The following is a 15,456-nucleotide window of genomic DNA, read 5'->3' on the forward strand; positions in this document are numbered from 1 at the left end:
ATCTTCTTTCTGTCCTATGGATTTGCTTATTTTGGACATTTCATATACATGGAATAATAAAATGTGTCTTTTGCTGTCTGTCTTCTTTCAGATAGCATAATTACTTCTTTACTTTTTTTCTACTATTATTCCATTGTATGGATATATCACATTTTGTTTACACATTCAACAGGTGATCCACTTTTGGGTTGTTTTCATTTCTTGGTATTATGATGTGTCTTATTATTTTGGGAAAAAGGTTTTGTGAGGATGTATGTTTTCAATTTCTTTTGGGTATGCACCTAAGTGTGGAATAGCTGGGTTCTATGGTAACTCTGTTCAGTCATTGGAGAAGCTGCCAGGCTCTTTTCTAAAAGAGCTGCCCCAGTTGACATTCCCACCATCAGTGTATGAGCTCGTGGCTTCTGTTGTTGCTTCAGTCACAGCGCTGATTCTAAGAGGTTGTTCTCCAAGGTGACCTCCTGAGGTCATTCTTCAGACCATGGTCCAGGACATTTTCTGTACTATATAGGATTCAGCAGACCTATGCCTCCTGACTGACTGTATCATTAATGAAGTGTTTATTAAGCAGGTATTATGTACAAAGGTGTACTAGGCTCAGAGAAGGTACAACATGAACATGGTTGAGGATCCTTGTAATCAAAAGTATGCATTTTTATGAGATGTGCAAATGCTAAAATTAATTTATACTTAATTAATTGGTTATTTGGAACTACTTTTCTAGAGCATTTTCTCAGGCCATTTTTGTTTTCATTTCCTAGGAAGAACACTTTACCACACAATTAAAAGAAATTTTCCATATATATATATATTATATCTGAATGTATGGTAGCTGTGTATAAGTGTGTTGATCTCTAGGTGCAACAATGGTCAGAGATATTTCATGTTTTTACTCTTTTTTTTAGTAATAGACAATTGAATTATACTTTTCAAATGCCTATTTCAATAAGTGAGGCTGACAGTTTTCATGATGTTATTGTATTTTTCCCCAATTTTTTACAATCTAGGCCTATTCAGAGCCACAACCTCTGTCGTATTAACATCTGTATGGCCTTATAAAGCTAAGGTTACTTCTGATGTGGGTGGAAAATTCACCCACTCATGTATCCTCTGGAAACCCAGTCTGAGCTCTCCCATCCTGAGAGCATAGACCATGGGGTTGAGAGCAGGGGGGATAACATTGTGCAGCACGTTAAGGAGTACAGGGATAAGGGGAATCTTTTCTTTTACAAGGTGTGTGACAGATAGCACAATGATACCTGAGTAGAAGAAGAAAATGAGGATGAGATGGGAGCTGCAGGTGCTCAGAGCCTTGGACATTGCTTTGGTTGAGTTCAGCCTCAGCACAGTGTGAAGGATCAGTGCATAGGAAGAAAAAACCAGAGCCATATCGCTCCCAAGTATGATCCATGCTGAGAACAGTTGGTAAAATTTGTTCACAGTGATGTCATCACAAGCCAGGCTGATGACCCCCAAGTTAGAGCACAGGCAGTGGTCAATTTCATTCTTGGAGCAGTAGAGTCTTTGGGCAGCCAGCACAGGCACTGGGATGGTCAACAAGCTATTTCTGAGCACCATGAATCCTGTGACTTTGACCATAAAAGCGTTAGTGACTATGGAGGGGTATCGAAGAGGGTGACAGATGGCTATGTATCTGTCCACTGCCATGCAGAGGAAGATACCAGACTCCATACCAAAGAAGCAGTGGATGACATACATCTGAGCAAAACATTCAGGGAGGCTGATGGCCTTGTCATCAAACCAGAAGATAGCCATAATCTTGGGCATAATGGTGGTGGCCAAGCCAATGTCGACGAGTGACAATACACCCAGGAAATGGTACATGGGCTCATGTAGCGTGGGCTCATGTTGGATGGTGATGAAAATGAGGAGATTGGCAGCAAGAGCTAATAGGTAGAGCAGAGCCAGGGGCAGGGAGAGCCAGTGCTGCCACTCGTGAATGCCTGGGAGCCCCATCAAGATGAACTGGGAGATGTGGAGGCTGGAACTGTTGGTAGCACTGGTGGAGGTGTCCACGGCACAGGTTCCCTGTTCTCAGTGTCTTTCCTAAAACTAAAATATGAAGGAGGTTACATTTGAAAATTCAGCTGAGGGCCCTAATTAGAGACTCCTACCAATGACCCAGCTTCTTATTTCTTATTTTTTAAAATTTATTTTTTCCCCATCACCTTTTATTCTCTCTGTGTCCTCTAATACCTCCTCTGATCCCCCTCCACCCTGGCAATCACCACACTGTTGTCCATGAATGACCCAGTTTCTTTAATTGTGACAAACTGTCAACTTTTTTTTTTGGCTCTTGGAAGTATTCTACAGAGGAGCAATAAAAAAAAAGCCAAGATCGGTTCTACACAGAAAGGCTGGAATAGCAGTTTGTCATCACCACTTGAATGCCTAATAAGCAGGTCCAAATCCATCAACAATAATCTTATCACCAACAGATAAGAAATATTCATATTTGGTTTACTGACTTCCATTTTTCTGTTTTAGGTTTCAGCAGTTTACATCATTTGGAGATAATTTTGTATCTTGCCTTTGACTTCAACAATATGTTCTGAGACCTAAAAAAGGAGCTCAGTAAAAATTTACTACATGAATAAATAAATGAAACATGACTTTCCAGTATCATTAAAAGCAATGTGGAGTCTTAATTTTAATGAGCACTTTATCTACACTAATAAAAGAGAAAAATGGTAATTGGTGTACGGCGATACCGTTTTCATTGGCTAATCAGGGCTATATGCAAATTAACTGCCACCAAGATGGCGGCTAATTTGCATATGTAGGCACAATGCAGGGAGGCGAAAGGGAAAGCAGGAAGAAGCCCCCTGCCACTGACAGTGATCTGAAACCCAGGGGGGAGCTAAGAGATCGGAGAATCAGGCGCCTTTGCCGCCCTGGCCAGTGATAGCAGGAAGTAGGGGTGGAGCCAGCGATGGGAGCTGGGCACGGTCGAAGCTGGCAGTCCCAGGACTAGGGGTCCCTTGCCTGGGCCCAAAGCGAAGCCCACGATCGCGGCGCCCCCCACTGCCACTGCAGGTCCCCGCTGCCTGGGCCGGACGCCTAGGCCAGAAGCGTTAGGCCTGGGCAGGGGCGGAGCCTGCAACCGCGGGGAGCTGGGGGTCCCCTGCCCAGCCTGACACCTCTGCCGGAGGCCTCAGGCCTGGTCAAGGGGCCGATCTGGTGATTGGTGATCAGAGGGTGATGAGGGTCAACTCCTCTGGCTGAGGCATCAGGCCTGGGTGGGCGGCGGAGCCAGGGGTTGTGGGGATATGATGGTCCCCTTGCCCAGGCCTGAAGCCTGGGTCAGAGGCGTCAGGCTTGGGCGGGGGGTGGAGCAAGCAATCAGAGGGAAATGGGGGTCCCCTGCCCAGGCATGATTCCTGGGCCAGAGGCCTCAGGCCTGGGCGGGGGCCAGAGCCAGTGATCGGGGGGAGATGGGGGTCCCCTGTCCAAGCCTGACACCTCTGGCGGAGGCATCAGGCCTGGGCAAGGGGCCGATCAGGCGATCAGAGGGTGATGGGGGTCAACGCCTGAGGGCTCCCAGTATGTGAGAGGGGGCAGGCTGGGCTGAGGGACACTCCCCCCCACCCCCACCCAGTGCACGAATTTCGTGCACCAGGCCCCTAGTATTCTTATATTAGACTGTTTCACAAATTACTAACCAATATTTTACTTTTCAGATTATTTCCTTTGAGTAGAATTTCAAAAATGATGCAAAAGTGATACATATAAAGAACCTCACCATCTTCATTTTTACAGTATTTAGATATTATTTTAAATGTCACCCATGCTCATAATAAAAATAAACACAATTTTATATAATAAAAGGCTAATATGCAAATAGACCGAATGGCAGAACAACTGAACAACCGGTCACTATGACATGCGCTCACCACCAGGGGGCGTTGGGCGCAGCAGGATGGTGGAGCAGGTGAGTGAGGGTGCCAGACCAAGGTGGGTCATCGGTCACTGTCATCAGGGTGAGCCTCTGGCCATTACTGAAAATTCTTGCCTGGTGCTCGCACCCGCTGTTGGCACCGGAGTCACTGCTCGCACCCACTGCCAGTGCTGGCTCCACTCACACCCACAGCCAGCGCTGAAGCTGCCGCTCGCACCTACTGCTGGCACCCAGAGCTGGTCCTGATTGCTTGGCACCGTCAGCAGGTGCAAGAAGGGCTGTCACAGTCAGCACGTCGGAGCAGCGGCTACAGGAGCAGGGCGTTGGCAGAGAGGGGACCCGGGGCTGCAGCAGAAAGGGCTGGGCGGGGGCACAGAGGATGGGCCGAGACCCACCCCTGTGCCCACTGAAGCCTCGAGGCCCACAATTCCTTTCAAGGTGCATGAATTCATGCACTGGGCCCCTAGTAAAAAAGAAAAACCCATGCTTTGGATTCCCAAGTTCCTTTCTTTCCACCAAAGGCAACCAGTAATTATTTCCTGGGAATCCTCCTGGAGATAGTTTTTGTATAGATATGAATATATTTTCCCATAAGAGACAAAAACAAATGTTAGCATACCAATCATACCTTTCTTATACTTTGTTTTCTTGACTTTCCTTTTTTAGCGTAGTTATCTTAGAGGCTGTTCCATATTGATACACCTCCTTGTTGTTAAGGTGCATGATTTTCTACCACATGGATGTCTGATATTTTTATGAGGACTTTGGATGAACATGGTATTTCCAGTATTTTCCACTGTAAAAAAAATGATTCAAAATGTATTTGTTCACGTATCTTTAAGCATATGTGTAAATTTATCTACAGGAAAATTGCCAAGAAGTGAATTACTGGGCAAAATGAAAAAAAAGATTTTGATTGATATCTCCAAATAATCTTTCCAAGAGGTTTTTCTGGTCCTGTATGACAGTAGGGCATTTTTAATGCCCCTGACATACACTGAAAGGTTGCCTCATAGATTCATCGGAGTATTTTACACACCCAGAATTTGGTCATGATGTGTCTGTTTCATCACATCCACACCACAATTGGAAACTTTAATTTAAAAACCTTTATTAATAGAATAAATAAAGATTGAAATTTCAATTTCGGTTGACCTTTCCCTGATTTATTTAGTGAACTGTGACATTTTCAAAGTTTTTTTTTTCCATTTTTATTCTTAGTCAATCTTCTCTTTTTGCTTTATGTTCACCTCATCTTGTAATAGTAAATGAAATAATGTTCTTCAAGGGATTAACATGGAATCTGGCAGCACATGCTATTAATTTGTATGAGTTTCATTATATCTTGAAATTATTACCTTCATGTGTTGAATTTCCTGGAAGTATTTCCTCCCATTCACCTTTGGTTAAAATCTATCCTTTAAAAAAATTACACTTGTGCATACACTAAAACTTTATATAGTCATAACAAGTGCATTTCTAGAATTAATGATTTATTGATTTTAAGTTTTAAATAATGTAAAATGCAGCATTTTAATAAGCATTTACTTGCATTTTCTTTACAAACATTTTTTAAAAATTAATTTTGTAACCAATTTGAGACTTGACATGGAATGAGAAAGTCTCTAAATCATTTTCACCCACAAATGGCTAAACCATTATTCTGGCAGCATTTAGTAAAGAAGCCTTCTCCTTACATTAAGTTACAATGTGCTTTATTGTCAAACATTCAATCCAAACACATATTAAGGAGTATTGCCAGACTGGACAGTCTTTTCTGTTTTCAGTTTTAGTACCAATTGGATGAGTGTATTGATGGTAGGGAATAGCCTTACTAATGATTTCAAATAATTTTTTTTTTAAATAAAAAATGACTGGTTGCCTTAACCGGTTTGGCTCAATGGATAGAGCGTCAGCCTACAGACTCAAGGGTCCTGGGTTCAATTCCCGTCCAGCGCATGTACCTTGGTTGCAGGCACATACCCAGTAGGGAGTGTGCAGGAGGCAGCTGATCAATGTTTCTCTCTCATTGGTGTTTCTAATTCTCTATCCCTCTCCCTTCCTCTCTGTAAAAAAAAATCAATAAAATATATTTTTTAAAAAAGACTGGTTATGATATTTTTGAGTATACATTTTGTTAAACATAAATTAGTTTTGGAAAAACTCATTTTTACCCCATTGTAGCTTTCCATTAAAAATCTGTGTTGCCTTTCTGTCATAGTTTTTTTGTAATTGTTTCCATTGTTATTAGTTTTTTTTTGGTCTCATTATATTTCCTAGTTGAGTATTACTATTTTTAAAAACCTTCTGATGATTATTGTTTTGTAGAAACATTTCAAAAATATAGCTATTTGACACTACTGCCTCCCAAACCAAATTGCTTTTTGGTAAGTTCTCTGAAAATATTTTTGTAGAAAATTGTATTACCTATTAGGAGAACATGAGTGGTATAAACTTTGATTTTTATTTCTCATCTTATTCAAATGTTTATAATTTTCTAAGAAACATAAAGAAGCAGTAGTAGACTCATAGATATGGAGAACCATGCCAGAGGATATTAAAAAAATAAATCATTTTATTGATTCTTTTGAGAGAAAGGAAGGGAGAGGGAGAGAGAGATAGCAACATGGACAAGAGAGAAACATTATTGATCACCTGCCTCCTGTGTGCCCCCCTCCTGGGGATTGAGCTTGCAACCCAGGCATGTGCCTTGACCAGGAATCGAATTGGCTACCCTCTTGTGTATGGGTTGTCGCTCAACCACTGAGCCACACCAGCTGGGGGCAATGTGGTTTTGAAACAGAACAGACTGATGTTTGCCAGAGCGGATATAAAAGTATGGAGAAGTACATATTGGTACATATTTACAAATTAGTGGGGATGAAAACTACAGATAAGGAATATAGTCAATAATATTGTAATAACTACGTATGGTACCAGTTGGGTACTGAAAATATCAGGGGAACACTTTGTAAAGTATATGATTGTCTAATCACTGTAGTGTACACCTAAAACTAATAGAAAACAATATCAAATGTAAACTGTAATTGAAAATGTTAAAAAATCTTTTTTAAAAAGCAGCAGCACTGATTGTCAACATCCTCGCCAGACTTTGGGTAAAATGCCCCTGGAACTGTCTCCAGTGGGGTGCTGGATAATGTTTTCGGATAAATAGTCTTTATTAGTTTTGGTGATTTGATATCTGGTTTTAGTGACTGGATAATGACAGTGAAGGAAATAGCTAAAGAACATATATATATACCCCTGGACATGGACATTCATTTGTAAAGGCCAAGGAAGTGAGTGCTGGGGGAGGGTGCTGCGGTTGGACAAAGGGTGGAGGAAGGGGGATCCTGTAATAATGTCAACATTAAAAATTGTTTTTTAATAAAAAAGTTCTGATTTTATTTTTGAATAAGAAATGAGTGATCACGATCTCTTCTCAGGTTCTTGATCAATAATTTGAATGGAAGGCTGTATGCTTCTGTCATTTTGTCAGCCAATGTTCCTCCCTTGCCTCAGGCTTTTGATGGTTGCTTTTTTTCTCTGGTATAACTTTGTATTCTTTTTTATTTAACTTTATTTTTATTGTTGACATTATTACAGATGTCCCCATTTCCCGCAGCTTTACCCACCTCCACCTAACATGACCAGAGAGCTGTCTCATTTTTCTACTTGTTCTCCAGACCATATAGGTGAAGATCTTGAGGAAAATGAGAGCCAGTGTTGAAAGGATTAAACTAAGAAAGTCAACTGAGAAAGCCCAGGCTGGAGGAGAGAACCAGAACCGAGAGCCAGGAAACTGCCTCCTCCACTCACCTGGCCCTTGGTGACTCCCTGCTAGGAGGTCCTGGAGAATTCTCTGCAAATGGAACGGCCTCTGCAGCTGCTACAACTCCTTTGGCTGCACCTCTCTTTTGTACCATGGCTGCTGAGAGCACATCTTCTTCTGTCCCCTGGGGCCTGGGCTCTTGCACAGTTTGGAGCTCTGAGTTGCCCAGGTCTTCCCTGCCACTTTCCAGGGCCTCCAGGAGGCTCCCTCTCATCTTTTTTCCCACGTGCATCAAGGCTCGGTGTTTTTCCATCACAGCTTCAAAAGCCCCCAGTGATCTCAGAGGTTTATCCAGTTCAGCTCAGGGGACAGAAGTACTCAGCCTCCAGTCCCATGGGAACCTGTATGAGACGGTCATCTCTGTCTTGATGAAGGTTTAGGAAGAGGTGTCCCTCCTCTTGTGTGAGTCCCTGAACTCCTCCCCTCCCCCCAACACTTGCACCTTTCTTTAGCCTCTTCAGGGACCATTTTCCAGCAAGTGTGTTCTCTGTTGTATCTTTACCCACTTTCTTATTCAGGACTTATCTCTCCCTTAGCTATCATAATAAAAGCGTAATATGCTAATTAGACTAGAAGTCCTTCCATGACGAAGTTGGGGCTGCAGCTGCTGGATGGAGGCAGCTTCCGTGCAGTGAGGGAGAGATCCAGGCAGCAGCTGCTGGAAAGGCCTATCTTGCACGAATTTTGTGCATCAGGCCTCTAGTATAAACATAAAAATGTAGATGCCTATTTGTTGCTTCAGATCAACTTTGCACCCTGCTCTGTACCCACAGAGGTTAAAGTCTATGACCTCTCATTTATGGTTGGGTTTGGCTAACGGGAGTAAGCTGGTGAGAGTTCAGAGGGCAGCAAGAAAGACAAGTTGAGATATTTATTTCTTTGAATCTTTTTCTCTCAGTCCCAGTGTTGGGCAATGTCTGTGTTTCCCTCCTGAAAACTTCTGTCTCCATCAGGTGGTTCCCCCGTGGCTGTGGTCAGTCCTGGTCAATGCTGACAGCTGTTTCTTCCCCATTGCTCCTCAGATCTGTGGGATGGCAATGGCTTTTGAGGTTGCCAGCCCATGTGTATTTCACCTCCCCTGTTTTTATTACTATTAAACTCTTCCCATATCTTTGGAATATTTTCTTCATTATTCCCTGTTCTCTGTCCCCTTTTGCATGTGCCGTCTGTTTCCCTTGGGACTTTGACTGAGATGCCTCCTTATTTCAACTTTGTCTCTCTCTCTGGACCCTCCTCCTGAACCTGCCCCTTCTCTTTACATTCTTTTACAAACTTCCTGAAACATTACTATATATATATAGCTCCCAATTCTTTACTTCTCGAGGCTCATATTCTCTTACTAAATCAAAATGTTCCCTCACCCTCTACTTTCTTAAAGTTTACATTTAAGTAATTTCAGTCTTATTGTTGGTCCTTTAATACTTAGTTCTTTTCATTCTTACTTTCTTGATTTTGTTCATTCTTATTCTTGAATGTTGTAGAGCATTTTCAGGTATTTGTATACAAAAGTATATTTGGGCATTTTAGTTTTAGAATTCTTCAATATCTGAGAATATTTTGGTTACCTATGTTTGTGAATAATGCCTTACTCTGGAATGTTTCATCTTGTGCTTTTTCTAACATAGTGCAATTCATTGGGAAACTCTTTTATAAACATTTTAAGTTTTATACACTTTATTTTCCATGTCCACTAAATGTTATCATATGGTTTTATAACATTCCCCCCTAGTTTTGAATGATTTTAGATGCTGCTTGTATATAATTTTGGGTATATGTATGTTTTACTTTAAAAATTCATACTTATATTGTTTTCCTTTTACGTGATTTCTGTGTCTTATAAGCTTAAATTGAACTCTAACTTATATTGGTTATTATATTGGCAATCAGTGGGTCTGTGTTGCCTGTCACTACTTGAGCCAATTAAAAGACAGAGTTGAATCATATATGAGCGTTTATTCCAACACTGCTGGCTGTGTGGGAGAGCAGCAGGTCATCCACAAAAATCTGTTCTGTACCCCACCAAAGCCAACTGCTTATATAGGGTAGGACAAAGATCACATGGGGAAGTAGCCAAAGGGTATGTAAAATCGGCAGTTTACAGATATGCAAAAGTACTGGGCATCTTCAAAGGGCTTAGTGATATGCAAAGCCTGGGGTCTTCAATAGGCTGGTAATTTTGGTTTCTGCAACAAAGTCCCAGTGCAGCTGCCAGCCAGGTTAGAATGTGCCTTCTTTAATCAGAACAAAACAATCACGGTTAACAGAGCATGACTCATATTTCTTAGAATTCTCGCTTGTTCCCCAACATTCTTTTTCTGCCCCTATCATAACCAAGAATTTACCAAGATGGTGTCTGTGGGAGTCCGTAAGCTTCTTAAATTGATGTGGAAAAGTATTGTCTATATTTGCATTATTTTGGGGGAGAGAATCTGTTTAGCTACCATCAAATTCTCAAAAACATTTCATTATCCAAACAAGAGATGATAACTGAAACTCATTCCTTACTCAAAATTTTGATCAAAATTCACTTCTGTGTGACTTTAAATTTTCAATGGCTGTCTTTGGTTTTGTTACACAATTTATTTACATGGAATTACTTTTCCTTTTAAGGAGTAAGGTATGTAGATGAGGGGATCAGTAGATGAATGGATAAAAAAGCTGTGGTACATTTACACAATGCAATACTATGCAGCAGTAAAAAAGAGGATCTCTTACCCTTTGAGACAGCAAAGAGGGCCCTGGAGAGTATTATGTTAAGTGAAATAAGCCACTCAAGGAAAGACAAGTATCACATAATCTCACTTGTATGTGGAATCCAATGAACAAAATAAACTGCTGAGCAAAATAGATCCAGAGACATAGAAGCATGGAACAGACTGAGAATTTCAGAGGGAAGTTGTGGGTTGGGCGGGAGAAATTAACCAAAGAATTTATATGCATACCATATGCATAACCCATGGACTCAGACAGTGTGGTGAAGGCCTGGCAGTTATGGGGCAGGGGGGAAGGTGTCAATGGTGAAAAAAAGAAAAGAAAGAGGACATCTGTAATACTTTTAACAATAAAGATATATTCAAAAAATTTAATAAAAGAAGAAAAAAATTGTGACTGTATGGTGATAAATATTAATTGAATTTATGGCGGTAGTCATCTTGCCATATATGCATATATTAAATCATTATGTTGCATACCTAAAAAAATAAATTTATTTTAAATAATGAAATAATCGCTTCTATACCTGTCACTAATTATTATGCTACCCTTACGGCACAGTTAATGTGTATATATACTATTTCTAGGCAATCTGTTTCCAATTTTTCTGACTAATTTTGTGCCAATATAAAACTGAATTAAAAGTTTTAGTTTTTTAAGGATTTTAATACACAACAGGACTATATTCCTCTTAGTACTTATTCTCTTGAATTTTAAAGCCCTTTTTATGTGTTTATTTTATAGATGAACCTTAGAATTTCTATGTTGAGTTTTAAAATAACATTTTGATTGGGATTGTGTTAAACTGTGAATTAATTTTGAAAAGTTATCGGCGTCTTTATACTACTATGTCTCCTCTTTCATAAATGTGAATCCTCTATTCCTGTGTTTCAATGAACTTTCATTAAAATCTGGTACCGCCCTGGCTGGGATAGGTCAATGGTTAGAGCATTGGCCTGCACACTGGAGGGTCTTGGGTTTGATTCCAGATCAAGGGCCCATCGTACCTAGGTTGTAGGTTCAAACCTCAACCTTGGCCATGGTGCATGCAGAAGGCAACCAATAGATGTGTCTCTCTCACATTGATGTGTCTCTCTTCTTTCTCTTTCACTATCTCTAATAATCAATGGAGAAAAAAATAATTTCACTCCTTGGGTGAGGATTAAAAAAAGTGTTACCTTTGCTCTGTTCTTATTATAATTGCTAATATTTTGGGATGTTTTAAGTAAATATAATTTTTTTGCACTATGTACTTCAATGCGTACTTATGACATGGAAATCCATTAATATTCCTTTTCTCAGTGTTATTATATTGGTTTTATTTCCTTGTCCATTTATCCACTTTGCTAAACTTGTGCCACTTTTAAATGTTTTGGGAGTTTTTTTTCTTTATCAAACCAACCAAATAAATGTTTTGTATTTACTTTATATATGCAATTGTGTTTGTTTTGCTATTTTGTTTTGTGTATTATTTATTTTGCTAATCTCTTGTCAATTCTTAATATTTTTTGATCGGTACTTTTATTTTGATTTTCTAAGTATACCCAAAAGTTGTTGCTTGCATATATAATCTTCTCTTTACAAAAATTAATATATCTTAGTTTTATTTCATCTCAATGACAATGCATAGAAATTCATGGCAAATGTAAAATAATTATGATGGTGAACATTTCAATTTTGGGGGTTGAATTTAATGGGACTTCAGCTACAATTTACATGAAATACAATGTCTTTTTTTTATTATGTCTTTTTTTGTACCAGATGTAATAAAGCAGTCTTTTGTTTGCAGTTGCTCTTTGTTCTGTAACTCCTGGAGATAGAATTTATAACTCTTGATCCCTTGGCCTATCATTTATTCACTCACAATCTTAGAACTTAGCCTCATCTTTTCTGTTTCTTAATCACAGATTTAGTCTCTAAAAATGTGAAGAGCCCTAGAGAAGGGAAGCACTAAAGGTCAACAAAGAAAGCCAATCATTGTACCTTAAGATAAGGCAAATAATCATGTTTATTTTATACACAAGTTATTAGAAATTAACTTTACAGTTTTTTTTTTATAATTTAGTCTTTAGGTGACAGAATATTTGTGGAACTGTGACTGAATTTGAGGAATAGGTAATATACCCAGCGATGCATACAGTGACTCATACAATGACTGTTGGGATATGTATCTTTTTACTTTGGAAAAAGGTGAGAATTACTTCCTTTGTATTAAGAATAGCTGCATCTTTTAAAATAGAAGTGCCTAGTTGTTTTACTGTTGTATGAGAAGTCAAATGTACATAAAAGGGTGTATATGGAAGTTGAGTAGTCAAAGGTCTGAACCTTGCTGGTAATCAACTTATTGTGACTCGGTTACAAACTCATGCTTTTTGCTCTGTGAGAGTGAACCTGGAATCTTTACATACCTGTGTCAGTTGGTATAATGCTCAGTTCTGTTAGCTGAACAGAATGGAGAGGCATTGCAAGAAGAAAGTTATCTTTTTTTTTTTTAAATTGAGGTGAAATTCACATAACATTCAGCATTGTAACTATTTTAAAGTGGCTTCCAGTACTTTCACAATGTTGTGCAGCTCTCACTTCTAATTACAGAAAATTTCAACTCCCTCAAATGGAAGCCTGTACCCATTAAACAGTTGTTCCCCATTTTCCCTTCACCCCTAACAGTCACTTATCTTCTTTCTGTCCTTATGAATTTGCCTATTTTGGACATTTCATATAAATGGAATAATAAAATGTGTCCTTTTCTGTTTGGCTTCTCTCAGCATAATATCTTCAAGGTTCATCCATGTTGGAGCATGTGACAATACTTCCTTACTTTTTTTTCTGGCTGGATACTGTTATTCCATTATATAGATATATCACATTTTGTTTATCCATTCATTAAGTAATGCACATTTGAGTTATTTTCATTTCTTGATATTATGATGTGGCTTCTTATTTTGGGAGAAAGGTTTTGTGAGGACATGATTTCAATTCCTTTGGGTATGCACCTAAGTGTGGAATAGCTGGGTTCTATGGTAACTCTGTTCAGTCATTGGAGAAGCTGCCAGGCTCTTTTCTAAAAGAGCTGCCCCAGTTGACATTCCTGCCATATATTATTGCTTCAGCCCTGGAAGTGATTCTAAGAGGTTGTTCTTCAAGGCGAAATCATATACAAACGTCCGGAGGTCATTCTTCAGACCATGATCCAGGACATTTTCTGTGCTATATAGGATTCAGCAGACCTATGCCTCCTGACTCACTGTATCATGAATGAAGTATTTATTAGACATCTACTATGCGCAGAGTTGTGTACTAGGTTCAGAGAAGGTACAGCATGAACATGGTTGAGGTTCCTTGTACTCAAAAGTGTGCATTTTTGGTAGATGTGAAAATGGGAAAAATTAATTTAGATTTAGTTAATTGGTTATTTGAAAGTACTTTTTAGGGCCTTTTCTAGGCCTATGTTCTTCTTTTCTTAGGAAGAAAATTTTACCACCAATTAGATGAAGTTTTCCATGTGTATATCATATCTCAAAGCATTGGAGCTGTGTACAAGTGTGTCCATCTCTGAGCAGCAACAATCGTCCGAGATAATTATATTGTATTCCCACTTATTTCTAGTTATAGGAAATTTCATTATAATTTTCATATGCCTATTTTGATGAGTTGAGGCTACATTTTAGTGATGCTATTGGCCATTTCCCCCCATTTTTTACAATCCAGGTCTATAACCTCTTTTCTTCCTAACACCTATATTGACTTATAAAGCTGAGATTACTTCTGAAGTGGGTGGACAATTCTTCACCCCCCAAGCAGCCTCCGGAAACCCAGTCTGAGATCTCCCATCCTGAGAGCATAGACCATGGGGTTGAGAGCAGGGGGGATAACATTGTGCAGCACATTAAGGAGTACAGGGATAAGGGGAATCTTTTCTTTTACAAGGTGTGTGACAGATACCACTATGATACCTGAGTAGAAGAAGAGGATGAGGATGAAGTGGGAGCTGCAGGTGCTCAGAGCCTTAGACATTGCTTCTGCTGAGTTAAGTCTCAGCACAGTGTGAAGGATCAGTGCATAGGAAGAAAAAACCAGAGCCATATCACTCCCAACTATGATCCATGCTAAGAACAGTTGGTAAAATTTGTTCACAGTGATGTCATCACAAGCCAGGCTGATGACCCCCAAGTTAGAGCACAGGCAGTGGTCAATTTCATTCTTGGAGCAGTAGAGTCTTTGGGCAGCCAGCACAGGCACTGGGATGGTCAACAAGCTATTTCTGAGCACATGAATCCTGTGACTTTGACCATAAAAGCGTTAGTGACTATGGAGGGGTATCGAAGAGGGTGACAGATAGCTATGTATCTGTCCACTGCCATGCAGAGGAAGATACCAGACTCTAAAAAAAAGAAGCAGTGGATGACATACATCTGAGCAAAACATTCAGGGAGGCTGATGGCCTTGTCATCAAACCAGAAGATAGCCATAATCTTGGGCATAATGGTGGTGGCCAAGCCAATGTCGACGAGTGACAATACACCCAGGAAATGGTACATGGGCTCATGTAGCGTGGGCTCATGTTGGATGGTGATGAAGATGAAGAGATTGGCAGCAAGAGCTAATAGGTAGAGCAGAGCCAGGGGCAGGGAGAGCCAGTGCTGCCACTCGTGAATGCCTGGGAGCCCCATCAAGATGAACTGGGAGATGTGGAGGCTGGAACTGTTGATAGCACTGGTGAAGGTGTCCATGGCACAGGTTCCCTGTTCTCAGTGTCTTTCCTAAAACTAAAATATGAAGGAGGTTACGTTTGAAAATTCAGCTGAAGGTCTTAATTACCAGTAGAGACTCCCATCAAGGACTCAGGTTCTTTAATCATGAATGAGCTTTAAATTTTTTTATAAATTTATTTTTGCTCTGGGTAATATTTCACAGAGGACAATAAAGAAGGCTTAAATTAGTTCTAAACAGAAAGGTTGAAATAGCTATTTGTCATCACCACTTGTATGCCTAA

At 39.9% G+C, this 15,456-nt stretch overlaps 1 protein-coding gene and 1 pseudogene across 2 annotated transcripts; both read right to left on the reverse strand.

Annotated features, from left to right (window-relative positions):
* Positions 1 to 1,053: 1,053 nt before the first annotated feature.
* LOC308525437 (olfactory receptor 56B4-like) lies at positions 1,054 to 8,004 on the reverse strand (the record flags this gene model as incomplete). Its single annotated transcript, XM_081100258.1, has 3 exons — positions 1,054 to 2,049; positions 4,106 to 4,226; positions 7,739 to 8,004. The coding sequence occupies 3 exons, from the start codon at positions 8,002 to 8,004 to the stop codon at positions 1,054 to 1,056; spliced, it is 1,383 nt and encodes a 460-aa protein (XP_080956384.1).
* A 6,204-nt stretch (positions 8,005 to 14,208) lies between these two features.
* On the reverse strand, positions 14,209 to 15,193 carry LOC308524053 (olfactory receptor 56B4-like; annotated as a pseudogene). The gene has a single exon. The product of its transcript is annotated as an olfactory receptor 56B4-like (transcript).
* Positions 15,194 to 15,456: the final 263 nt, after the last annotated feature.

The sequence above is a fragment of the Myotis nattereri genome (assembly GCF_964212035.1).
Source record: "Myotis nattereri genome assembly, chromosome: 9".
Classification (NCBI taxonomy): Eukaryota; Metazoa; Chordata; class Mammalia; order Chiroptera; family Vespertilionidae; genus Myotis; species Myotis nattereri.